At 42.7% G+C, this 20,819-nt stretch overlaps 1 protein-coding gene across 7 annotated transcripts in view; it reads left to right on the top strand.

The window, feature by feature from the left end:
• Positions 1–20,819, top strand: part of wdpcp (WD repeat containing planar cell polarity effector) — a 57,488-nt gene that overhangs the window by 34,818 nt on the left and 1,851 nt on the right. For 6 of the 7 annotated variants that reach the window (XM_088304819.1, XM_088304821.1, XM_088304823.1 and 3 more), the window contains 6 exons: positions 1,660–2,269; positions 5,074–5,268; positions 5,389–5,512; positions 7,114–7,177; positions 14,569–14,701; positions 18,258–18,357. In XM_088304819.1, coding sequence (XP_088160945.1) covers positions 1,660–2,269; positions 5,074–5,268; positions 5,389–5,512; positions 7,114–7,177; positions 14,569–14,701; positions 18,258–18,357 — 1,226 coding nt within the window. Of the gene's footprint in view, positions 1–1,659; positions 2,270–5,073; positions 5,269–5,388; positions 5,513–7,113; positions 7,178–14,568; positions 14,702–18,255; positions 18,358–20,819 lie in introns of all 7 variants that reach the window. The other variant, XM_088304825.1, reaches the window with a different exon arrangement.

Here is a 20,819-nt window from a genome sequence, read left to right as displayed (position 1 = left end):
TAAATCCCAATTTGAAACACTAACATTGGTTTCGAAACCTTATCTAAAACACTAACCCAGGTTTGAAACCCTAATTTTGGATTCAAACCCTAATTTGACCCAGACACACATCTTCTAAAACCTCTCATTTGAATCATTAACCACTTCTTAAAACCTGAAATCCCAATCATTTTGGGCTTGAAACCCTAAATTTGAACTCCTACCCTGTCTTGTAACCCAAAAGCTTGTTTGAAAGCCTAAACCTGTCTTGAAATCCTAATTTGAAATTGTTTGATGCTCAAATCCCTAACTCAAAACCCCACCCTTGCTACCAGGCCCTAACTTTGAACTCTAACATTGCCTTGAAACCTTAAACCTGAACTTAAACCCTAACTTGAAACCGTAATCTTGGCTTCAAACCTTGACCTTGACTTCAGCTCCTAATTTGGCACCTCACCTTGTTTGAAACCCAATTGTGTCTTCAATCATTACTTTGCAACCATAACCTTTGCTTGAAACCGTAACACTAAAAAACATCCATCCCTCCGTTGTCTGAACTGTGGCCAGTGAGCCCAAGTCAAATTTCCCACTTGGGACAGTAAAGTTGATCTGATCTTCTCTTATCTTATCTCTTCCCGCTGTATTTTTGCTTAGGAAAATCATTTCTTGGGGATACAAACCCCACTCCTCCACGCCACTTTCCCATCCTCACCCCCCAGGGAGCAGCAGGAGCCTGCTCTGTGGTGGATTACGGAGAGCAGAAAAATAATAAGAAAAAAAAAAACCTTTCAGAAGGACAGTCATCATGCAGTAAACCATGCGCAGGCAGAATCAAGCCCTTCCTCCCCCTAAGTCCCTTTTTGGCGGTGCGTGCCAAATGGGGAAAAAAAATGTGGCACCGGGCAGCTTTTGTGTGAGGCGATCTGTCTTTCTGTCCACGCGGCAAAATGAAACGTTGTGGTTTAGCCAAAGCCGCTACGCTCAGCGCGGGCCTCCGACGGAAGCTTTGTGGCCACGCTCAAATCCGTCCACCGCCCCCCTCCGCAAAGACGAAGACGCGCCCCGTGAAGCTCAGCCGAGTGACTGCGCAACTGTTGAGCCGCTCACCCGGCAGCTGCTTGTGATCCAGGTGCTTCGTTTTCAATCGTCAACTCTTTAGAATTGCTTCATATTGAGCAAGGCTTGTTGTTCGCGGTCCTTCCTCGGCCCGCTGAGGATGTTTGAGGAAGATGTTTGTTTACCGCTCACACTCGGGGAGAAGTTGCGCTTGTTTAACCTTGAGTTTAAAATGAAGAGCTTATCATTGGCATCCTTGAATGACAGTCTGGTGTTTACTGGAGGGACACTTGCCCCTGTCCCAACAAGCGTTCAGGGTTCTTTTTTTTTTGCTGTGTGGAAGGATAGCCAGGGGGTTGAGTTTGAAACCCTAATCCAGGCTAATTCCAATTCAAATTGGGATTTGAAGCATTACCTTAAAACCCAACTTGACTCTAAACCTAACCCTTGTTTGAAACCAACACGTTTGAAGCCAATGTTAATAACTTGAAAACCCTCATTGAAAACCTTATCCTGGGTTAACATTGTTATAAAACCCTTAGATGAGACCCAAACACTGCTTTCAAACCTTAATTTGAAACCATATCCCCCAGCATCGTCTTCTGTCGCCCACTGTGTGTTCAGGTCCTGAGCTCGACGCAGACAGAAGGTGATATTCTGCTTTGCACCTTCAGCCATCTTCAGCCCCACCAGCTGCTGACCGTGGAAGCGCCCGCAGGACCCCGAGCCTCCAGAGAGTCATCCTGGGCTAAAGCTTGCGTGTACGAATGCGCCAAAGGACGGCTGCACCGCCTGTCCGCCATCCGCATCACTCTGCCCTCCCCACCCATCTCCTGCTCACACCACCCCAGCGAAAGCGCGCTCCTCCTGGGCCTCAGCGACTCGTCCCTGGTTCTGTACGACCAGCGTCGCGGGGTGTCCCTGCGGACCGCCTGCCCTGCGCCGCCCACCCTCCTCGCCTGGCATCCAGCCGGAGCCTTGGCGGTGGCGGCGGCGGCGGCCGAAGAGGGCGAGTTGATGTGTTTGGACCTGGGCCTGGCACCTGTCAAGGTGGCATTGGTGGCCGAGGAGGTGACCCCCGCTGCCACACTCAGACTGGCCCGGCACCTGCGCTGTCCCGGAGGCCTGCTGGGACTGCAGTGGGCCGCGGGTCCAGAAGTAGGCGTCGATGAGGTGGATATGATGATGCTGGTCTTTCACGGGGGACTGCTCGCAGCTTTAAGATTCCAACTGGGTATGTAGCAGATATTATACAATATAACTTTGAAACCCTAACTTTCAATCATAACCCTGATTTCAAACCCTAACACTGTTTTAAAAGCATAATTGGAAGCGCTTACTATGTCTGCAATCCCCAATTTCAAACCTTAACATTTGTTTCCAACCCAAACACTAACGTCAAACCCTAACCCAGGTTTAATCAATATTTTAGCAACCCTTTAACCCAAATTTCAAACCCTAATTTAAATGCATAATGAACCCTAATAATGAAACCATAACTCAGATGTAGAATCCAAATCCAGGTTTGAAACCCTAACATGGGATTCAAACCCAATGTTAGGGTTTCAATCCTGGGTTGGCACCCAAACTTGTATTACCTAATTCCCATTCCCAGTATTTTCCTTTTTGTTATTCCATCGCTGCTGCTGCTACAGACCCACGTGTGTGCCCAGATGCGATATCTGCATGCAGGCAGAGGGCGGCTGGCTCGTTGGGTGGGTGGGTGTTGATGTGTTATTGGGGGTTTGCGCCAGTGAGCTTCTTTCCTCTCATATGAAAAAAAAAATAAATACACAACTTGGAGCTGGGCCAAGTCTTTCTTCACTCTGTGATGTAGCGAGCCTTGTCAAAGGAGTCAACACAGAGAAGTGCGCACAAACAAATAAATGACTGTGTTTGTGTGTTTGGTGGCGGTGGGGGGATTATCATGGAGAAAAAGACGTGCAGTCGCTTCCTTCATCAAAACGTTGGCACACGATCAGAGGAGGCGACGCCATTGTTGGAGGACGCCATCCCCTTTGCTTGCGCGTCTTTTTCCTACACATACGGTTGCATACACAGGCGCACACGTTCTCTATCACCCTGTCTCGCACACTCTCGCACACAAACACAGGCGCAATCTCATGAACTCACACGCACGCGTTCAGATGTACTCACACTCAAACTCTCACGCTTTTTTTTTCAGGGTCACACACACACACACATTCTTTTACCACTCTCATAGGCTCTCACACAAATACACTTTTCCTCACTTACATGTAGTCCTAGGCACACACCCACACACACACACACAGTTTCTCACTCAAATACAATCTTTACATTTTCACCCTCACTTTTGCCGAAATCTGTCAAACACACACTCTTTCACGAAACACTCTCTCACATACATTGTCAAACGTCCTTTTTTTTCCCTCCCATTCATGTGCGCACACACACAAACGCAGACTCACGCGCACAAAGTCAAAATGACATGTTTTTGCAAAGTCACAATTAAGGAGTGCGGGTGATTCTCTGAGTGCGTGTGTGTTGCAAACACTTTTTGATTGGCAAACTTTATCAAGGCCCCCGAGGGAGCGTACAGCCACCGCAAACGATTTATCGGAAAACTGCACCCCACAATGCACCTGGAGGCGAAGGAGAGCGAGGGTGCGTTTGCCCACCCAGGGCGATTATTGAATGACCTCTGAGAGCAAGACTCCCGCTCACCTTGGCGTCCATCCACAAATTAACTTGAGGATGCAGTCAAGCTGTCGAGACCCTTATGAACACTTGTTAAGATTGTTCCACACCATCATTCTGGGCCTCAAATTTGATTTGCAAATTTGCGTTAGAGATACAAAGCAGGTTTTCGAATAAGCAGTAGGGTTTCTGTTAGGGTTTGAAGCCATCTTTAGGGTTTCAAAGTGGGGCTCAAGATAATGTTAGGGCTTCAAGCAAAGATTTGAGTTTCAAGTTACTGGGGATCGGAAGTGGGTGGTCCAAGTTTTCCAGCCCAAATTCAAATCCAGGCTTCAAACCCCTAACCTTGCTTTGATATCCTAAATTACTACAAATAGTTATTGGAACCCCTAACCCTGTTTGAAACCTTAATACAGGCTTGAAACCTTAATTAGACCCCTAAGTCTGGTTTTAAACCTTAAATTAAAATATAAACACGACCCTTGTTTAAAGCCCTAACCCTCGCTTGAAACCCTAACTTGAAACCCAAATATTTGTTTTGAATCCTTTCCTAATTTGATGCAAACACACAAGGTTGAAACCTTAACCCTCGCTTGAAACCTAAATTCAGACTTGAAACCTGAATTTCATACTCTGACCTTGCCGTTAAGTTTGTCGTATCACACGCATACACACACACTCACACGCACACACGCCACACTGCAGCAGATGTATTTACACACATTAGCACACTCTGTAGGGGATTTGGGGCTTGTTAATTGCTAGCTTGTCATTTTAATTGCCTTGTCTCCCTCACATGCACACACACGCACGCTCACACACAGAAAAGTAAATAATCACACAGACACCTTCCTCCATTAATTTGACACTCAAATGAATGCATAGGAACATTTTCAGGCTCATCCAATCAGGACTAAACGTTCATTTTAACTCATATGTAAGCATGATTCTGAATGTGGGTGCCCCAACCTTAAAGCCACACACACCCCGCGACCCCTTAAAAATAAATAAATATATAAATAAAAATCTAATCAGGTCAAAATGGATCATAATCAGCCTTGGCCTTGGTCTCTTGGTTGTACACACACACACTCGCACGCACACACACACACACACACACACTGGTGCTGGCGGCTAGGTTGCCAGAGCTCATTGTTTCATTAATCAGCAGCCTTCTAATCTGCTCATGCACACAACAAAAACAAAAGCACAATCAAGCACCTCAGGTCAAAAGTTCTTAAAATATAAATACATATAAAAAGTTAGTTACCTTCAGCTTGAAGAAACTTGAAGTGAAACTTGAATAGATTTAAGGAATAAATTACATGTATATCTAAAGTACAACTAAATGTGTGACAGGGGTCCTCGTGAGCGGGGTCGGCGGGCTGGGCCCGGTGCACCTCCTTCAGCAGCGTCTGCGTGCCGGTCAGGTGCAGGAGTCTGTGCGCATGCTGGAAGCCATGGACTGGAGCAGCGCGGCCGACCAGTGCTGGCGAGGCCTGAGCGCCATCGCCAACCACCTTCTTCGGTTGCCTCTCGATGCCCGCACCGAGGGTGAGCTACAACTTTAAAAAAAAAAAAAAAAAAAAATGCATATCAAGTTGGAGATTCACTTCAGGCATACTTCTGGGCAGTCGTGTTTATTGTTTGTTTACTGTTTATTTCTGCATGCAGAGCAACTAGAAGCCGCGTTGGCGACGTTTTACGATCCGCACACGCCTCTTCCTGAAAATATCACAGCAGACTACAAGGAGTCACTCCACAAATACGCTAGACGCTTCTTCCACCAACTTCTGAGGTAAAACAGATTATTCAAGGTTTGGAATATACAGCAAAGACAAAAACATTCTACAAATTGAAATCATCATTTTTAATGAGCTGCTTTGAAGATCTTTCAATTATACACAAATCGCTGAATTTCACGACACTGTTTACTTTTTAGTCAAGACATAGGTCATTCTATAAAACCTACCTAAAATCTGAAAAACAATTCACAAAATGTGGATTTATCCAACATTTGTATACCCAATTTTTTTAGTCTGATATTTTTTAAACCACCACTACTTTTAGGTATGATGCATAAAGCAAGCATCTCCCAATTTTGTGAATTTTTATATTTATTAACTAAAATGCAGAGTTTTTTTATTTGTGTAAAATAAAAAAAGGAACATTTTTCGATTGTTTTTTTTATCTTATTTTTTTTGTGATATAATCCAAATGTGCAATATCTGTATTACGTTTTGAAAAAGTTATGTTGTCCTCATGATCGCACATGAAAAAAAATGGCGTGAGTATTGAGGAACGGAGTTTGATAAAGATTTTTTTAACTCACTTTTGGGGATATGTTGGATACTTTTTGTATCTCACGAATTCATGAAAAACATTGCAAAAATTTTATGAAGTATACATTTTTTATCATTTTAAATGTCGGTTGTTTCCGAAAAAAAATTCCAAATTGCAAAGGATATTTTTCTTTTTCTTTTTTTTCCTCGCAGGTATTTTCCAATTTGGAATTTTTTATTTTTAAGCAAAAAAAAAAAATAAAAATCACATGTGGAGATATACATATTTGATTGTTCCAAATGTTTTCCCTGCAAGAGATGTTTATATGGATCTCAGAATTTTGTGAGTTTTATAGAAATGTATGCTTTTTGTAACTTTTTGTTAAATCCAAAATGAAAATATTTCTTTTGATTGATTTTCAGCATATTCTGTGACTTTACTTTTTGAGAAAGAAACTTTTTGTGGGAGGATTTACTGACAATAAAAACCCACCAAAATGATGGTTGATACATTTAATATTTGAAAGCTAATTTTTCATTAAGTTAGAAACTAAACAATGTCATTAAATCCTCTTGCGCTTGTCCTGTTTTGTCATGGAAGAACATTGTAAGTCACCTTTCATGAAACAACCTTACTACTCAAGGCTGCAAGAAGTATGGTCCAAAAAACATTCCGTCAGAAAATGACTCCCATTTCAGAGCCGTTTCAAGTCATCTCGTCCTGCCGCTGATGCGCATTTCAAACATTGTGCACCTGTTTGCGCCGGCCTTTCATGCTGGCATCTGTCGGCGTGCGTTTGACTGAAATGGACGCTGTTGTTCACGCCCGCCGCTAGCATCTCCTCCTCTCTCTCTCTTCCTGGTTGGCATCGCTCCCTTCTCCTCGCTTATCGCCCACCTGCATTCTTTCTCTCTCCGTTGACTTCAAATGAATGAGGACACACACACACACACACCAAGCATCTCTTGCCTTGTTTTGGTTGTTCTATAGTTGGCTCTTGACGATACAAAGCAAGTTTAGCATTTTCATAGCCTGCTTTCTATATGTTTCAAAAGTTCCTTCACTGTCCTATATGTGTCTTAATGTTGCTTGTCTTTTTTTCTATTATTTTTTCAGATATGAGCGCTTTGAGAAGGCCTTCCTGCTTGCTGTTGAGTTGCAAGCCAAAGATCTTTTCATGGTGAGTCAAAGTCATTTTCATTTGTGTTATTACAGCGTAATAAATGACAGTTTTTATTTTTCTCAGTGATACAAAGATAGTATTTTTTTTTTTAAAATACATATGTGGCAAAGAGGGGGCGGCACAGTGGACGACTGGTTAGCACGTTGGCCTCACAGTAATTTTCCAGTTTGTTTAAAAAGTGGATTAATTATTTAATCTCACTTTGCTTAAATTGAATATAAAAAATATCTATTTTTATAGATGATTTTGTGCTTATTTTACCTATTGAAGTAAAGTATCCCCCACAATAAACGGGGGTTCAATGTAGTAATTTTGGTTTTGTTTTGTTTGAATCGCCACGTATTGAGTCCAAGCACAAAATCAGACTCTCTTATTTTGTGAATTGTTTAAATTGTATTATATCAGTTTTTTTTAGGTTAAAGCTAAGATTATTTTATTTAATTTGATACAATCATATGGAACAAAATCTACTGTAACTTTTAGTGAACATTTCTTTGAAAGAGGACTCGACTAGCAATTTCAGACAATAATTTTGTTAAAAACAAATGCAACACATAAATTTACGCTGAAATGAAAGTGACTTAAAATGAAAAACAGAGGCTAAGCTTGATGAGATGAGATTGATCTACGCCACCCCAAAAACGGCCTCTTGCCTTAAGTAGCCACCATTTCCGGAAATCTGTCAATTATGACCCTAAAAAAATCTTGTGAATGGCAGCAGCTGCCCGCATAAAGTGATCCAATCCAGATCGGTGACAATAACGAGGGTTAATGACGCCTTTCGGACGCGTTCCCTCTCAGCCTGCCGTGCACTCATCTTCTCACTCGTGAAGCGGCAAACACAAAATGGCCTACAATAAAGGTGCGCTGCCACCTGAGTTTCACATGAAGTTCAAGAGGCTCCGCTGGCTTTGTGCGACCTCGCTTTCTTTCGACGCTCCATTCAAGCTCTCGGCCTCGTTACTCCCCATTTGCATTTGACTTGTAACCCATTCACGTGTCGGGGGAGCAGGTGTGACGGACGCCTTTTCAGTGGCCCTGGGCTCGCCCTCTTTCTTCCACTCTACGCTAAAATGCTCCTCCATGCGACGGACCCCCTTCTCTTTTTTTATCCATCCAGGGCCCCTCGCTTTTGCTCCGAAACACTAATACGCGGCTCGAGTTGCGGTGTAAAGGTGGAGCCCAGCCTGCGGTGAAGGGGGGTGTTACGGAAGTAAAAAGGAAAGGGGGGTAGTCAATAGTATGGATATAAAGTCATACAAGGTGGTCAGAAATGTTGACAAATTTCTTTTTTTTTTTTTATAATATTTTGTAAATATTTTTTAATGTGATATATGCAGTGGTATAAAAGTTACATGTATTTTAATAACGATAAATAGCATTACATATTACAAATAAAACAGTTTTCAGACTGCATCAAATGAAAGATCATTATGCTGTCTTTTTGGTATGCCCGACACGGCCACCTGGGGGCAGTATAAGACACATGCCTGTAATGTTTATTGAATCTCAACTCATCTCACCTCATCAGGACAGCATTAATATTAGTTGTTCTTGGCAGAGAATAAAGAATATATGAGTGCGAATACTGTTGCAATGTTCTGGTCTAATGTGTTGCTTTTTTTTTCTCAATTTGTTGCCTAAAGCCACCACAACATTAATGCTATTTAGCATTAGCAGTAAACTGTGTGGCTGTTTCAAATTCATAAAGTGTGATTCTCTTAATTTTAGTTTGAAAGCAACCCTAAAATGGGTGTGGCAATGAACAGATTGAAGCCTCTTTTCTTTTGGAACAATTGTTCACCATTTGCTAAGTCCTGCTTATTGTGAACTTGATTTAAGTTCGAGGCCACCATATACATAGTGTTTTTCTTCGATTTTATTTATCCTAAAAAATAAAAAAGTATTTCCCCTGGTTCCAATGGAAGCTATTATAACCGTACCTTTATAAGATGCTGCTCCATTTGTGAACATTGTGTATGGTGATTGAGCCTCTCGTGGATGAGCGGAGTTAACCTCGATGGAAAAGGTCTTCAAAAGGTTAGCATTTTAGCCGTTAGCACAGTTTTTTGTTTTTTTTTGCCTCATTGATCAAGCGAGCAGCAAAAGTCAACGCTGACATTTCACCCTTCACTCTAATTAGGCTGTTATGTTGCTTTAACCTGCCGCTTGGCCGACGCCACTAGGCTGGGCTGGGCTGTTTTGGGGGGGTGCGGTTAATGAGGTAGACCCTCCCCCCCCGACCCAAAACCACCCCATTCTCATCCAACTCTTTCCGACTTCTAACTTGCCCGCACAACTCAATAACGCATGGTCGACTGGCTAAAATGCACACACACTCTACGCCGATGACCCAGCATGATACTCACTCCCTTGCCCCGCCGCCACCCCCTCCCCGGGCACTATTGTTCACCGCTAACAATGGAGCGCCTCTCCAAAAGAAGAAAGCTTTTGTTCAAGTGAAACACTTTAGTGTCGGCCCAAATTGAAGGGGAGGATGGAGGAGGTGGTGTCAGGAGTGTGTGATGGGGTGTTTGGGTAGAGGCAACGGTGGGGTACTAGTTGAGGTCCTTTTTTTTTTTTAACTGAGTCATTTGCAATATTTATTTGGTCATAATTGGCATTGTCCTGTCACCCCTAGTAGCAGACTTTGATTATGGTGACATGAGCAAGTCTTTAATTTTTTTTTTTTTTTTTTTACCTTGGACTCTTCATTACTGGGTCACATACACCCCCCCACACACACACATGTCATATATGTATATATATATATATATATATATATATAATTAGACTCTGATAAATGTTAAAATAAGCAATTCTTCCCCCTTGATCTCTTCGCAGCTCGTTAGCACGTGGTAATTAAATCAGAAACTGCGTGATAGCACAATCTGATGCCAGCTCATTTGACACCTCCCCTCCCCAACATATACCACCCCCCACCACACCCCAAGCGCTGTGTTTTTACACGGTAAGACATCTTTAGCAGTTATCCTACGCCTCAATCTTGACACCGGGGATGGCTGGATGATGGGGAAGTATCACACGTTCTCGCCATTAAGCTCTCTGTTGTCTCTTGGATGACTAATTAGCGTTTATGAAAGTCCTTAACGCCTATCTGATACAAGTGCTAGTTAAACACAAGGCTAACAGGTGTGTGTTTGTGTGTGTGCGCATGTCCAGGGATTAAGCCCACATTAATTAGTGTAAGTGTGTTTTATCATTTGCGTACTTGAGCGTTTGGTGAGAGTCCAGAGCTACTCGTCAGCTAAAGATAAAAGAAAAGTCCATCGTGAAACATTTTAATTTAGCATATTTATTCCCCGGAAAACAGAAGTCATTTTAAGAGTTGCGATGCTAATTCAAATTTGTGTAAATCCACGCAGTAGTTGAATGAATGTGTTAAGCCCCATGACCGTGAGCGTTTATTTCTATTGCGACTGGCAAACAGGTCGCAATCATGCACTTTTTGTTCTATTAAGAACATTTTTGGTGGGATGTTGATGATGTTAACATGAATTCAGTAGGATTTTATTCAAAAATATATTAATTTGAAAAGAAAGAAAGTAGTTGTGTTGAGTCTATCTCAATATCATCTCTATTATAATCATTTAAAAAGTCAAATTACATATTTTTCCAACTCTCATGTGAAATTTCATGATAAAATGTAATAATATTGACTATTATTGTAATATGATGGCCAGTGATGATGATATTGCCACAGTATATTTTTATACTTAACAGTGATTGACCGTGTTTTTTTCCTCATTAAAATCTTAACAACTCATTTTTATCCTCAAAGCCAAAATTTTCTGAATCTTCGACAGGAATTGGCAGCGTGTGTAGAAAACAAACAAAACCTTGAATGACACACGAGGGTGCAGACCTCCACCAAGGCCAATCTAAATGTGCCTCTTGCACGCGCATGAATTTAGTCATCAAGGTTCACCGACAAACTAAAGGAAAATGTCAAAAATGAAATCGTCACCTGTTTCTAAAATAAACAAAATTGCCTGTAGCTTCATCCAGATCATGACCTCCTTGGCGGAGGTAATAAAAGCAATCGTGGTCCGCTGCGAAAGTGCGGCTTAAATCCCCTAAAAGGAACCAATCGTCATATTTGATCCCGTTTGACAGCGACGCGCGTCCCGTTAATGTGCGCCAGTTAACCTAATCCGTCATTTATTTGGACGTCGCCCAAATATCAGTCAATATTGGGCTCTTAGCCTTGAACTCCCCCCGCCAGCCCTCCCTTCGCTAAAAAACGGGCCCGCTAAAACACGGGCCTCTTTATCAGCGCCGCTGTTAGCTGGCGCGGCGCAACCCCTAAAGCTCTTGTATAAATAAGATTAGTGTTGCGTTTGAACGGCGGGAAATAAGAGGTGTAATATCTGATGGTTTTATGCGCAGTATTACTGTTATCCCCGCTTAGTCGCCTTGATACGCTCCTCTCCTCTCTCCCTCTCCCCCTCTTTTCACATTTGTTCATTGTTTTCTTCCCTTTCTCTCACTCTCTCCACCATCCAGACGGCTTTATGAGGCGCTAAGCTGGAATAAAGCGCCCCGCGTTCAAATGTTCATATTGTCCTGTTGGGTATGTCATGCAATATCACTTCCCTGCTGTGCGCACACACTTTGCTATGAGTTCCCGTCTAATTCAACGATTAAAACATGATTTTTGTACTGAGGGAGATTAAAGATTAACATCAGATGGCATAAATTTCAATATTTGGTACTGGCGCATTGATAATGGATCATGACAATACGTTGTGATATCGATATCATAAGACATGTCGTTAGCCCGGCATAATCGGCCAAGTCGTTTTTTAACATTTTTGGAAAACAAACAAATTCAATTTCAACCAAGAAGACACAATTTGCTCCAATTCAACATTTGCCATAACCTGAATGAAAAGAAAAAAAAAGATTTATTATTAAGGCGTTGGTATTTTTTTATTTTCTCACCGTAAATTATGAAAGACAAAGATAATTATGCTAGGCTAACAATGTTTATGTTTTAATATGCAGTTTTGAGGAAGATGGTTGGTTTTAGTTTTTTATCATATTTGGGCAAAATATCAGTATTTGGCACTGGTATATCGTGACAATGCATTGCGATATCCTGATTCAAAACATGTCTTTGTACATGAAGATTAATGTGTCACATATATCTGCTGTCAATTCAATAAAAATATGCAATTTTGGTGCTGGCGTATCAATGCTGTATTCTGACCATCAATTACATAATATTGATGTCCAACCAGTTCAGGGTGACCCGCGCCTACTGGCCGAAAATAGCTAGGATAGGCACAGCACCCCGCCGCCACAATTTTTAGGAGAAGCGGTCCAGATAATGGATGGATGGATCTCTCATGGTCAGAAGAGAGCTTCCACATCATCAGATGTTTGAAGGCATCAGTCAGGAGAAGTGTCGAAAATAATTTCCGCGGCATTTAATATGCTATGGAACACAGTGAAATCAGTCATCATCAAGTGCGAAAATGTGGCACAACTGTGACATTACCAAGAACTGAACGTCTCTCCAAAATCGATGAAAAGACGAGACAACATCCGTTCAGGGAGGCTGCCAGGAGGCAACACTGAAGTTACTGCAGGAATTTCTGGCATATACTGCCTGTTACAGCAATCTACCATCTTCTTCATACAGTATGTCTGGACTGTGGGTTTAGGTAGCAAGACGGACGGAAGCCTTACCTTGCATAGAAAAAAAAAACACTTGAAGTCTCCCACTAACATTCAAGGTGGAATTTTTTTTTAAATGTTTGCGATAAATATAGATTCACTCTATTGTGACATCATCGTTCACCCAATTAGTCCTTCTGACAATTATCAATTTGTGAAGCTGGTTCATGTCTAATTGAGGGGCGGCGTCCTTGTGCTCTCCACTGCCTCAGCTCCTTTGAGCTTCCATTGAGGCCATTTTGTTGTCGTCCATTTTCACATTTCCTCCCTAACTGGCTGCCACAGAGGGCAGACGCCGCACTATAATTACCCAATCTGTTCCCATTCATACGCTTCCATTTTCTCTCATTGCCGTCCGTTCACCCCCCTCTCAGCCTTTCCGGCCTGGCCTGCGTTCCCATTTGCGCCGCCTCTCTTCTGGCAGGCAGAAGCCCTCCTCCTCCTCGTCTTCCTCCTCGTCTTCTCGCCCCTGTGGGGGTACAAAAGCCGGCCCTCCAATATGGGGGTATTAGGGCAGAGTGCAGGCCCAGCTGGGCGCTGCCTTGAGCAGCTGAGGGTTATCCGCTGCGAGCCCCGAGTCGCCACGGTGCAGTCGTGTGATGTCGCTGATGCGGAAAGGCTCTCCTCAACATGCCGTAGCCTTTGATGGGCCCCAGGGCCCCGCACCCGGCCCGGGAGCCCCTCTGTGGGGGCCCGGATGTGATTCACTCTCACACCAAGTCACTTTGGCAGTGTTTTGATTGTCTTCCCATAATGGGTTTGGGTTTTTTTTCTAAGTCCTTATTCTTTGCCATTGGTTCCAAAACATTTCACACCAAGTCACAACTTAAAAAAAATACTTGTTGCACCAAAATGGAGGCATTTTGAGGCATAGAAAAATGTCTGATTGTGAAATATTCTGTTTGTTATCAGTTGAAGTTTACTGTCAAACGATAATGAATATAATTGCTGTTGCACTGGTTATAACCCTTTAAGCAAGCGATATTTTAATACAAATGGTGGAGCAGTAAGTAGAGAAATAATGTAACAATGTTCACGAGCATATATTCTTTATCCTTTGCAAAAAACAACCAGAGGTGTCCTTGCCTCAGTTCTTCGTGTCTGTATTTATAAAGTCCAATATGATACAGTGGATATTTATTTTTTTGTGGTTGCTCGGGGTCTGGAACATGTTAAAAATTGCTTTCCATTCGTTTCATAAAGCACAAGATGAATTAAGATGATCTTGTGCTCTTATTTTGAGGTGCGTCTTGAGGCTCTCAAAGGGAAATATGAGTGTGATGTCGCTGTTTGACGTGCTTTAGCACTTCATGGCTGTTTTGGACTCAAAGAGGGCCACGCAAAGGGTGCACAGTCTTTTTTTTTTTTTTTTTTTTAAATATAGGCTGCTGTGCTAATGCGTGTTCCTGTGTGAAACTCCTCCCGCTTTCTACATGTGACAGATAACATCCCGCCACAGTTCAAAACCACACAAGCAGGCTGATTTCAAAGTTTTGCTCAGGAAAAGCCACATTTCATCCGTCCTTCTGATGTTGGCCTTCAAACATCTCGTTTTTCCATTTCATCTGTTTCCTCCTCCTTGCACCCCCTTTGCCATGCCTCCTCCCCAAAAAGAGAAGTATTGTCACCCCAGCCCAGATTCATTTTAGATTAACGCTTCTTTCTCTCTCGCTGTACCTTCAAAGGACCTCCATTACGTGGCAGGCGATAAGGGCGAGCTGGTGCTGGCGGAGGTGGCCAGGAGGAAGGCCCACCAAGCGGCGGAAGCGTGCGACGGCCAGGAAATAATCGCTGTGATTAAACGGAAAGACACTGAAGGTGACTTTTTTTTTTTTTCTTATAGACATTTTAAAATAAGTCATACACTCTCGAAGGCCTCTCTGACGACAATTGCGTCCTCAGGATCTCACATAAGATGTATTTAAGTTTTTTTTTTTCACAAAAAGAAGGATGAAGGCTTTATTGATAATTACAAATGTCACAATTCCTTCAATCCTGTTCAATGGTTAAAAAAAAATTGCGAGGCCTTAAATCTGACTGTAGTCAACTTATAGAGTCTTAAATTTGGCTTTCGGAAACCTGTCAAAGATTTTCATGCAGTAAATGAAATATTTGTTTAAAAAAAGAAAAACTCCAAATATTATGATATAATCATGACCCGTCCATATTTGTATCTTTTTTTTTAATCTTTGTGATCTTATCGAATGAAGGCGACGTCTTGCATTTCATTCAAGTGACCTCAAACAGTTTTACATTTGACTTGCTTAAATCAGCTGTAAAACGTTGCATGCAATATGTCTTCAGAGAGTGTGACTTCCTCCTTCACGAGATATTGGTAACATTTCAGAGTATTTAGTGAAGGAGAGGTCTTAAAAGGAATTAAATGTGGCTTCCCTTGTTAAAATGTGTCATACATGATATGAAAAACGGTGTAAAATATGATATATAATATTTAGCATACATTGCCCAAGTCTAGCAATTTTCAGACCTCTTCGTCAACTACATTTTCGTCTTAATTCGAAGGAGATGTCTTAAATGTGATACAAGTGGTTTCCAAAAATCTTCAAAAGATGTTACTTTCTTGAACCTCCAGTTACCCGGATGTACAAATGAGAGCGAACCTACCAGAGCGGATCAAGGAGCGTTCCTGATTACACACTCGTCATTCCTCACCCAGCGACGTTCTCATTCCGCGCGTAAACTCGACGAGCATGTCCGATGAGTCCTTCGGAGGAGGAAAGTCCATCGCTTAGGGTTGTTTAACTCGGCGGCGTAAGGTCGCGCGCCTACGGCCTCATGCTGCCTGGCCAATGAATACGCAGCGTTTCTCTTCGGTCCCTCACGAGATGCGCAACGCGCGCCCTCGTGCCCCGCCTCGTAAGCCTCTTAATTGTCTCCTCAATGATTTGTCTGCATCACCTGCAGCTTGCCGTAGCCTTGGACCCAAAATACGGCATTGGAGCAGGCTGCGAGAAGAAGCAAGAAAAGTTTCCACTTATTTGTTGAGCTTCTAGAGCCAAATGTATTGGACGTGTAGACATTAAAGGGGAAATCCAATAAAAAATGTTCTTAAAAATAATGCGTTATATGCAACCCCCGCTAATCTCAACACGGTATTCTGATGAATATTGCATTTGTGGAAGATGAATTAAGCAACAAAATCCACTTGTTCTCATTGTGCTGCCATTTTGCCACGCCACCTGCTGGCGACTGAAATATAACATAACAGTCGCTCAGAGCTCACATGACCAGACTCGGAAAGATGCAAGCTACGAGTGTGACCCGGGGCATTTTTGCCACCAAAACAACATCCTGATCCTAGCAAATAATTTTATGTCATTCAAGCTAAAAAAAAAATCTGATTTGAAATCCACTGTATGCTTGTCAGTCAAGTCATTTTTTTGTAGCGAGGATTTGCCTTAAAGACTACAAACCATACACTATAGTCCCTTAGTCTGAAGTCCATAGCTCATCATTGACAAGCCGTCGTCCAAAAATCACAGATCATCAATCGTGCATCGTCCGTTAATTGTAGACCATAAACCACAGTATGTAGCCCATGCACTATCGACTCCCGACAGTAGTCCAAACACCATTAGATCATAAACCTTGGTCCGTCGGCCTTATTCAATGGATACTTTTAGTTGGACTAAGGTCAATTTCTGACAAGAATCTGGTATTACAACCAGAGATGATTTTTTTTTTACTTCCAGGAACCTGCAGGAGCAATTCAGAGTTCCATGTGAAACTCATTCTTCTTCAAATGCTTTTGACATCTTTGCGGCGCGCTGCGTCCGTATGTTGGATCCGAAGGATGTTTTTTTTGCGCACATCTTCTTACATTCACGCGCGTCCTTTTGTAAATCGCGCTCTCAAAACGCACAATGGAAGAATCACAGTGCAGCTTAGCGACGGTCCTTTCAGAAAAGGCTGCTGGCTGACAAGTGTAGCGATGGGCACAGATACGCCATTGTGAGCGTCACCAGAAGTGGGAGGCGAAGCTTTCTCTCTTTCACGCTATCGCGTTTTCTTCTGGGTCGCCTTTTTTTTTTTTTTCTTAATGCCAAGAGCGCGAGCCAAGTGGCTTTGACGCAGCTCCTGCGTGTGAAGTTGCCACGCGGCCGCCGGGCCTCCGCGCTGGCGTCGGGACAAGAAGAGCTTTATCTGGAGATCCACGTCTACTCTGCCGAAAAGCCTGTTAGCTCCAGCGTGTACCTCCGCCCCCCCAACCCCAAACCACCCCCACCTCCCAAATAACAGCTGTTAGTTTCGCAGTTTTGCATTCCCACTCGCTGTTTTGTACAACCTGCACCGCTCGTTTGAGGAGGGATCTGCTGTGTTGTTGTCATGGTGTGAAATCCTCAAGAAAAAAAAAAGGGAGGCCCTGCTAAGCCAACCGGAAAACTGATGACACTTTAATGATCTATATGAGCATGTGTCATGCTAATCACTGTCATTTCATAAAAATTCAGTCCCATAGTTGTCAGGTTTTGTTGTGGAAACTCCACGATGTTTGTAAATGAGTAAGAAGGAATTTAGGAGAAATAGCATTTAAACAATGCTGTAAAAAAATACTGACCCCCTTCCTTATACTAGTTTTTTTTTTTGCACATTCATCATACTTAAATGTTCCAGATCATCAAACCAATTTTAACACGGTGATTGCTTGACTTCCGATTTTTACTTGTATCGTGACCAAGTGGCTCCTAAACCTCACCATTCTTTTCTTGTGAAGATGAAAAATAGCACACTATCGTCTGAAATTGTAATAAATCAGAACAAAATAACGTAATTAAATAAAGTGGTTTGGAAATGTAATAGCCGGACATCGTGTGACATTTGTGTGCTGCGTTGTGTGACGTTGGATTGACTGTTTATTCCAATGTTTGTGCCTGCGCTTTGTGAGTGTAACCATTTTGTATTTGTATGCTTGACGTTCCCATTCAATAAATGGTTGAAAGTGTGTCAGATTACACATTACCGTACCTTAATTCATTCAATCCATAAGACATACATATACCTTTTCAAAAACGTAGTCCCCGCATCCCAAAGACGTATTTATACGTCTTTTTTTTTATCTATTTATTTATTTAATTATTTTTTGCGTCATAGCTCCGTGTTTGTATAGCATTAGGACAGAATATTCTTTTGGCCTCGCAAAATCAGTCCAAATCCAGAAAAATGCTGGGATTGAGGAGTTTCCTCTAGTGAAATGGCTGGGATTAAATGTGTTTTAATTGCTTCATCCCCGCCCCCCCCCCCCCTTTACTCAAGTGTGCGGAGTACCTAAAATTTGCTGACATTTAAAATGTTGGCCTTTCCGCAACACTGTACCTGTAAACACCCATGGGCCACAACATCTGAATTTTTTTAGATGCTGTAAGAGAGAGGAACGGTGTGAGCGCGTACAGCCTGGGCGTCGAAGGCCAAAGTATAACCAGACCGTCGCACTCAAACACTCCCAAGACAACACTGTGAGTAATAACTTCTTTCCATACATGCAAATAGTTTGGGAACACTGCAGATGTTTCACTGCCGTCTCTGAGAACCGTCTCTCATCTGTGCCGCATGGACTCCACCAACCTCTGGCACTCTACATTGACCGCAGACCTTTGCTCCATTATTTGAGCCGCTTCTTTTAAACAATAGACCATAGGTCCAAGACAAAAGTATACAATCCCTAAACATTAGGTCTTTAATCAAAGAATTGACTCTAATCCATTCGGAATAGTCCATTAGGACAGACTCCACCTATTTTTGGCCGTGTTCTTAAATCATACTCTGTAGTCCATAGTCCATTATCTGTCGACCGAGGTTCATTGTTCACAGACTCTAAGCCCAAATCCAAAGTGCTTTGGCCACAGGCCGTAGGGCATAGTCCATGGATTTTAGGCTAAAAACTATAAGCTGTAGATCGAGCATAGATCTGAGCATAGATCGTAGTCTGTAGACCACAGCCTATAGTCAATGGAACATATTTCATAGTCCAAAGACCAGAAGGCCACCTACTACTGTTCCCTTCCCAGGCCTATTGCCCTACATTGTAAAAACTGTTCTACATTGTATTCTAGTGAACATGTCAGAAATCTGTTGTCATGTTGTAGCGCACATAATAATATCCGCGTTTTTGTGAAGCCTCCTCCCAGGCTGCTGCTGTTTTTTTTGTGTGTGTGTGTTACATTTTGCGCTTCATCATTGTGTGCATTCTGATGCGTATGAAAGGCAAACGTCGTCGTCTCTCCGGTGACGTTTGAAATGTCAAAGCCGTATCGGTTCTGGCTCTTACACACTGGCGCAGCCCACAGTGCTTTCGAAACGCCGCCATTTGCAACGCCTGACGAAACCCCAGTGATGCTTTAATACAACACAGTGCGAATGAAGAGTGTGACTAAACACACAAATATAAGCATCCGTGGCTGTATTGTGAAAGGCGGACAACTATCGTACTGGAGTGTTTATATGGGATTTGTGTTCTCTGCGTCCTCCCGAGGCTTTTTTGCGGCTCTTTGACTGATGACTCCGTCCACCCGGCCTTCCTCAAAGTTCGTCCAAAATCCCTTCCTATCGGCCAATTTAGGTCCGAAGCGGAAAGATGTGCATTGCTAAGCTCTTTTTTCTTTTTTTTTTGGGAAACTATAAAGGAAGCATTTTGGCAACATGCTGCCCCGAGTCTTTGCCTGCTGACTGAGGCCAAGAAAAAGCTCATCCGAAGAGAGCGATGCTCAAAAAGCCTTCGTTTAAAAAAAAAAAAAAAAAAAAATGTTGTATATCAACCCCCTCCTGTTGTAGCATTCCACCATTGTAATCTTTTCTCAGATGAAGTTTCTTTGTTTCTCATGCGAAACAAGCGACAGCTTAGCTTTTTGCGCATTTGGCTCCATGTGAGAGCACAATGGCAGTCCGGGGGCTCTTCGGCTCCCTGCCACCCCCACCCCCACCCCCAAGGCACCCCCAAATCCAAAAATCCACATCTATGCCGAGTTCGAATGAGCGGGAATCTGGGATATAGCCCAACGTTTCTTTGATGGCTGCCGATCTCTTGTCGCTCTCAGCTACATATGCGCAGCAACTTGTTTTTGTTAGTCGTGTCAACTTAACGTCTATTTCTCGCTTTAATCATCAATTAGAACCAGATCCCACTGACCATAATCTACTTTGTATAGTTTGAATATTTAACCACAGTCAATCAACCACAGGCCATTCACCATAGACGAGAGACGATCGACCAGAGTTTGTGAACCATTCGAGTCGACCACAGTCCGCCGACCATGATGCGTATTCTACAGACCACCGTCAATTGGTCATAGTCTTTGGACCATCCGTGGGCCTGGTACCAATTCATTGACATTTGGGGACCACTGGTCTATAGAACTCATTTCACAGATCATAATTCATAGAACGTGGCAAATGACTGTAGTGCTTAGGCCATAGTTGGTAGACCATTCCACCAGATTCGTTTGACGAAAGACGATAGCCCGATAGACCATACATAGATAGTCCTTAGACCTTAGACCGTAGACAATAGTGTTCTATTGTGTTAATGTCAGAGATTTTTTTTGTTGTTGTTGTTGTTCAGCGCTGACAGACAAACTCAGCCGCCAGGATACCGATACCAGCTTGTGTGTGTGTGTGTGTGTGTCTGCCTGTCACACACCACTATCTGTGTGTTGTGTCTCACACGCACGCCTTATCGCAGGCTGCAGCTTAACCTTTGCAGGTGAAAGAGGCGCAGGAATATAAATAAGAATAAACACAAGCGGACGGGCCACGGCCTCACTTTGCGGAATGTTGTCGTCAGGTCACCTGACATAGAACGATGTCAATTGTTTTACACCAATACATAAAAGCTAATGTAAACGTTTCATGTGAAATGTAGTTTTTGTTATTACAACAAATTTCCATCCATTTGTGATCAGTTTCTTTGTTTAATGGAACC

Source organism: Idiotropiscis lumnitzeri, chromosome 9 (genome assembly GCF_059441095.1).
Source record: "Idiotropiscis lumnitzeri isolate Australia: NSW breed Sydney's pygmy pipehorse chromosome 9, RoL_Ilum_1.0, whole genome shotgun sequence".
Classification (NCBI taxonomy): domain Eukaryota; kingdom Metazoa; phylum Chordata; class Actinopteri; order Syngnathiformes; family Syngnathidae; genus Idiotropiscis; species Idiotropiscis lumnitzeri.
Note: the sequence above shows the minus strand (reverse complement) of the source record. Positions and strands in the feature narration are given on the sequence as shown.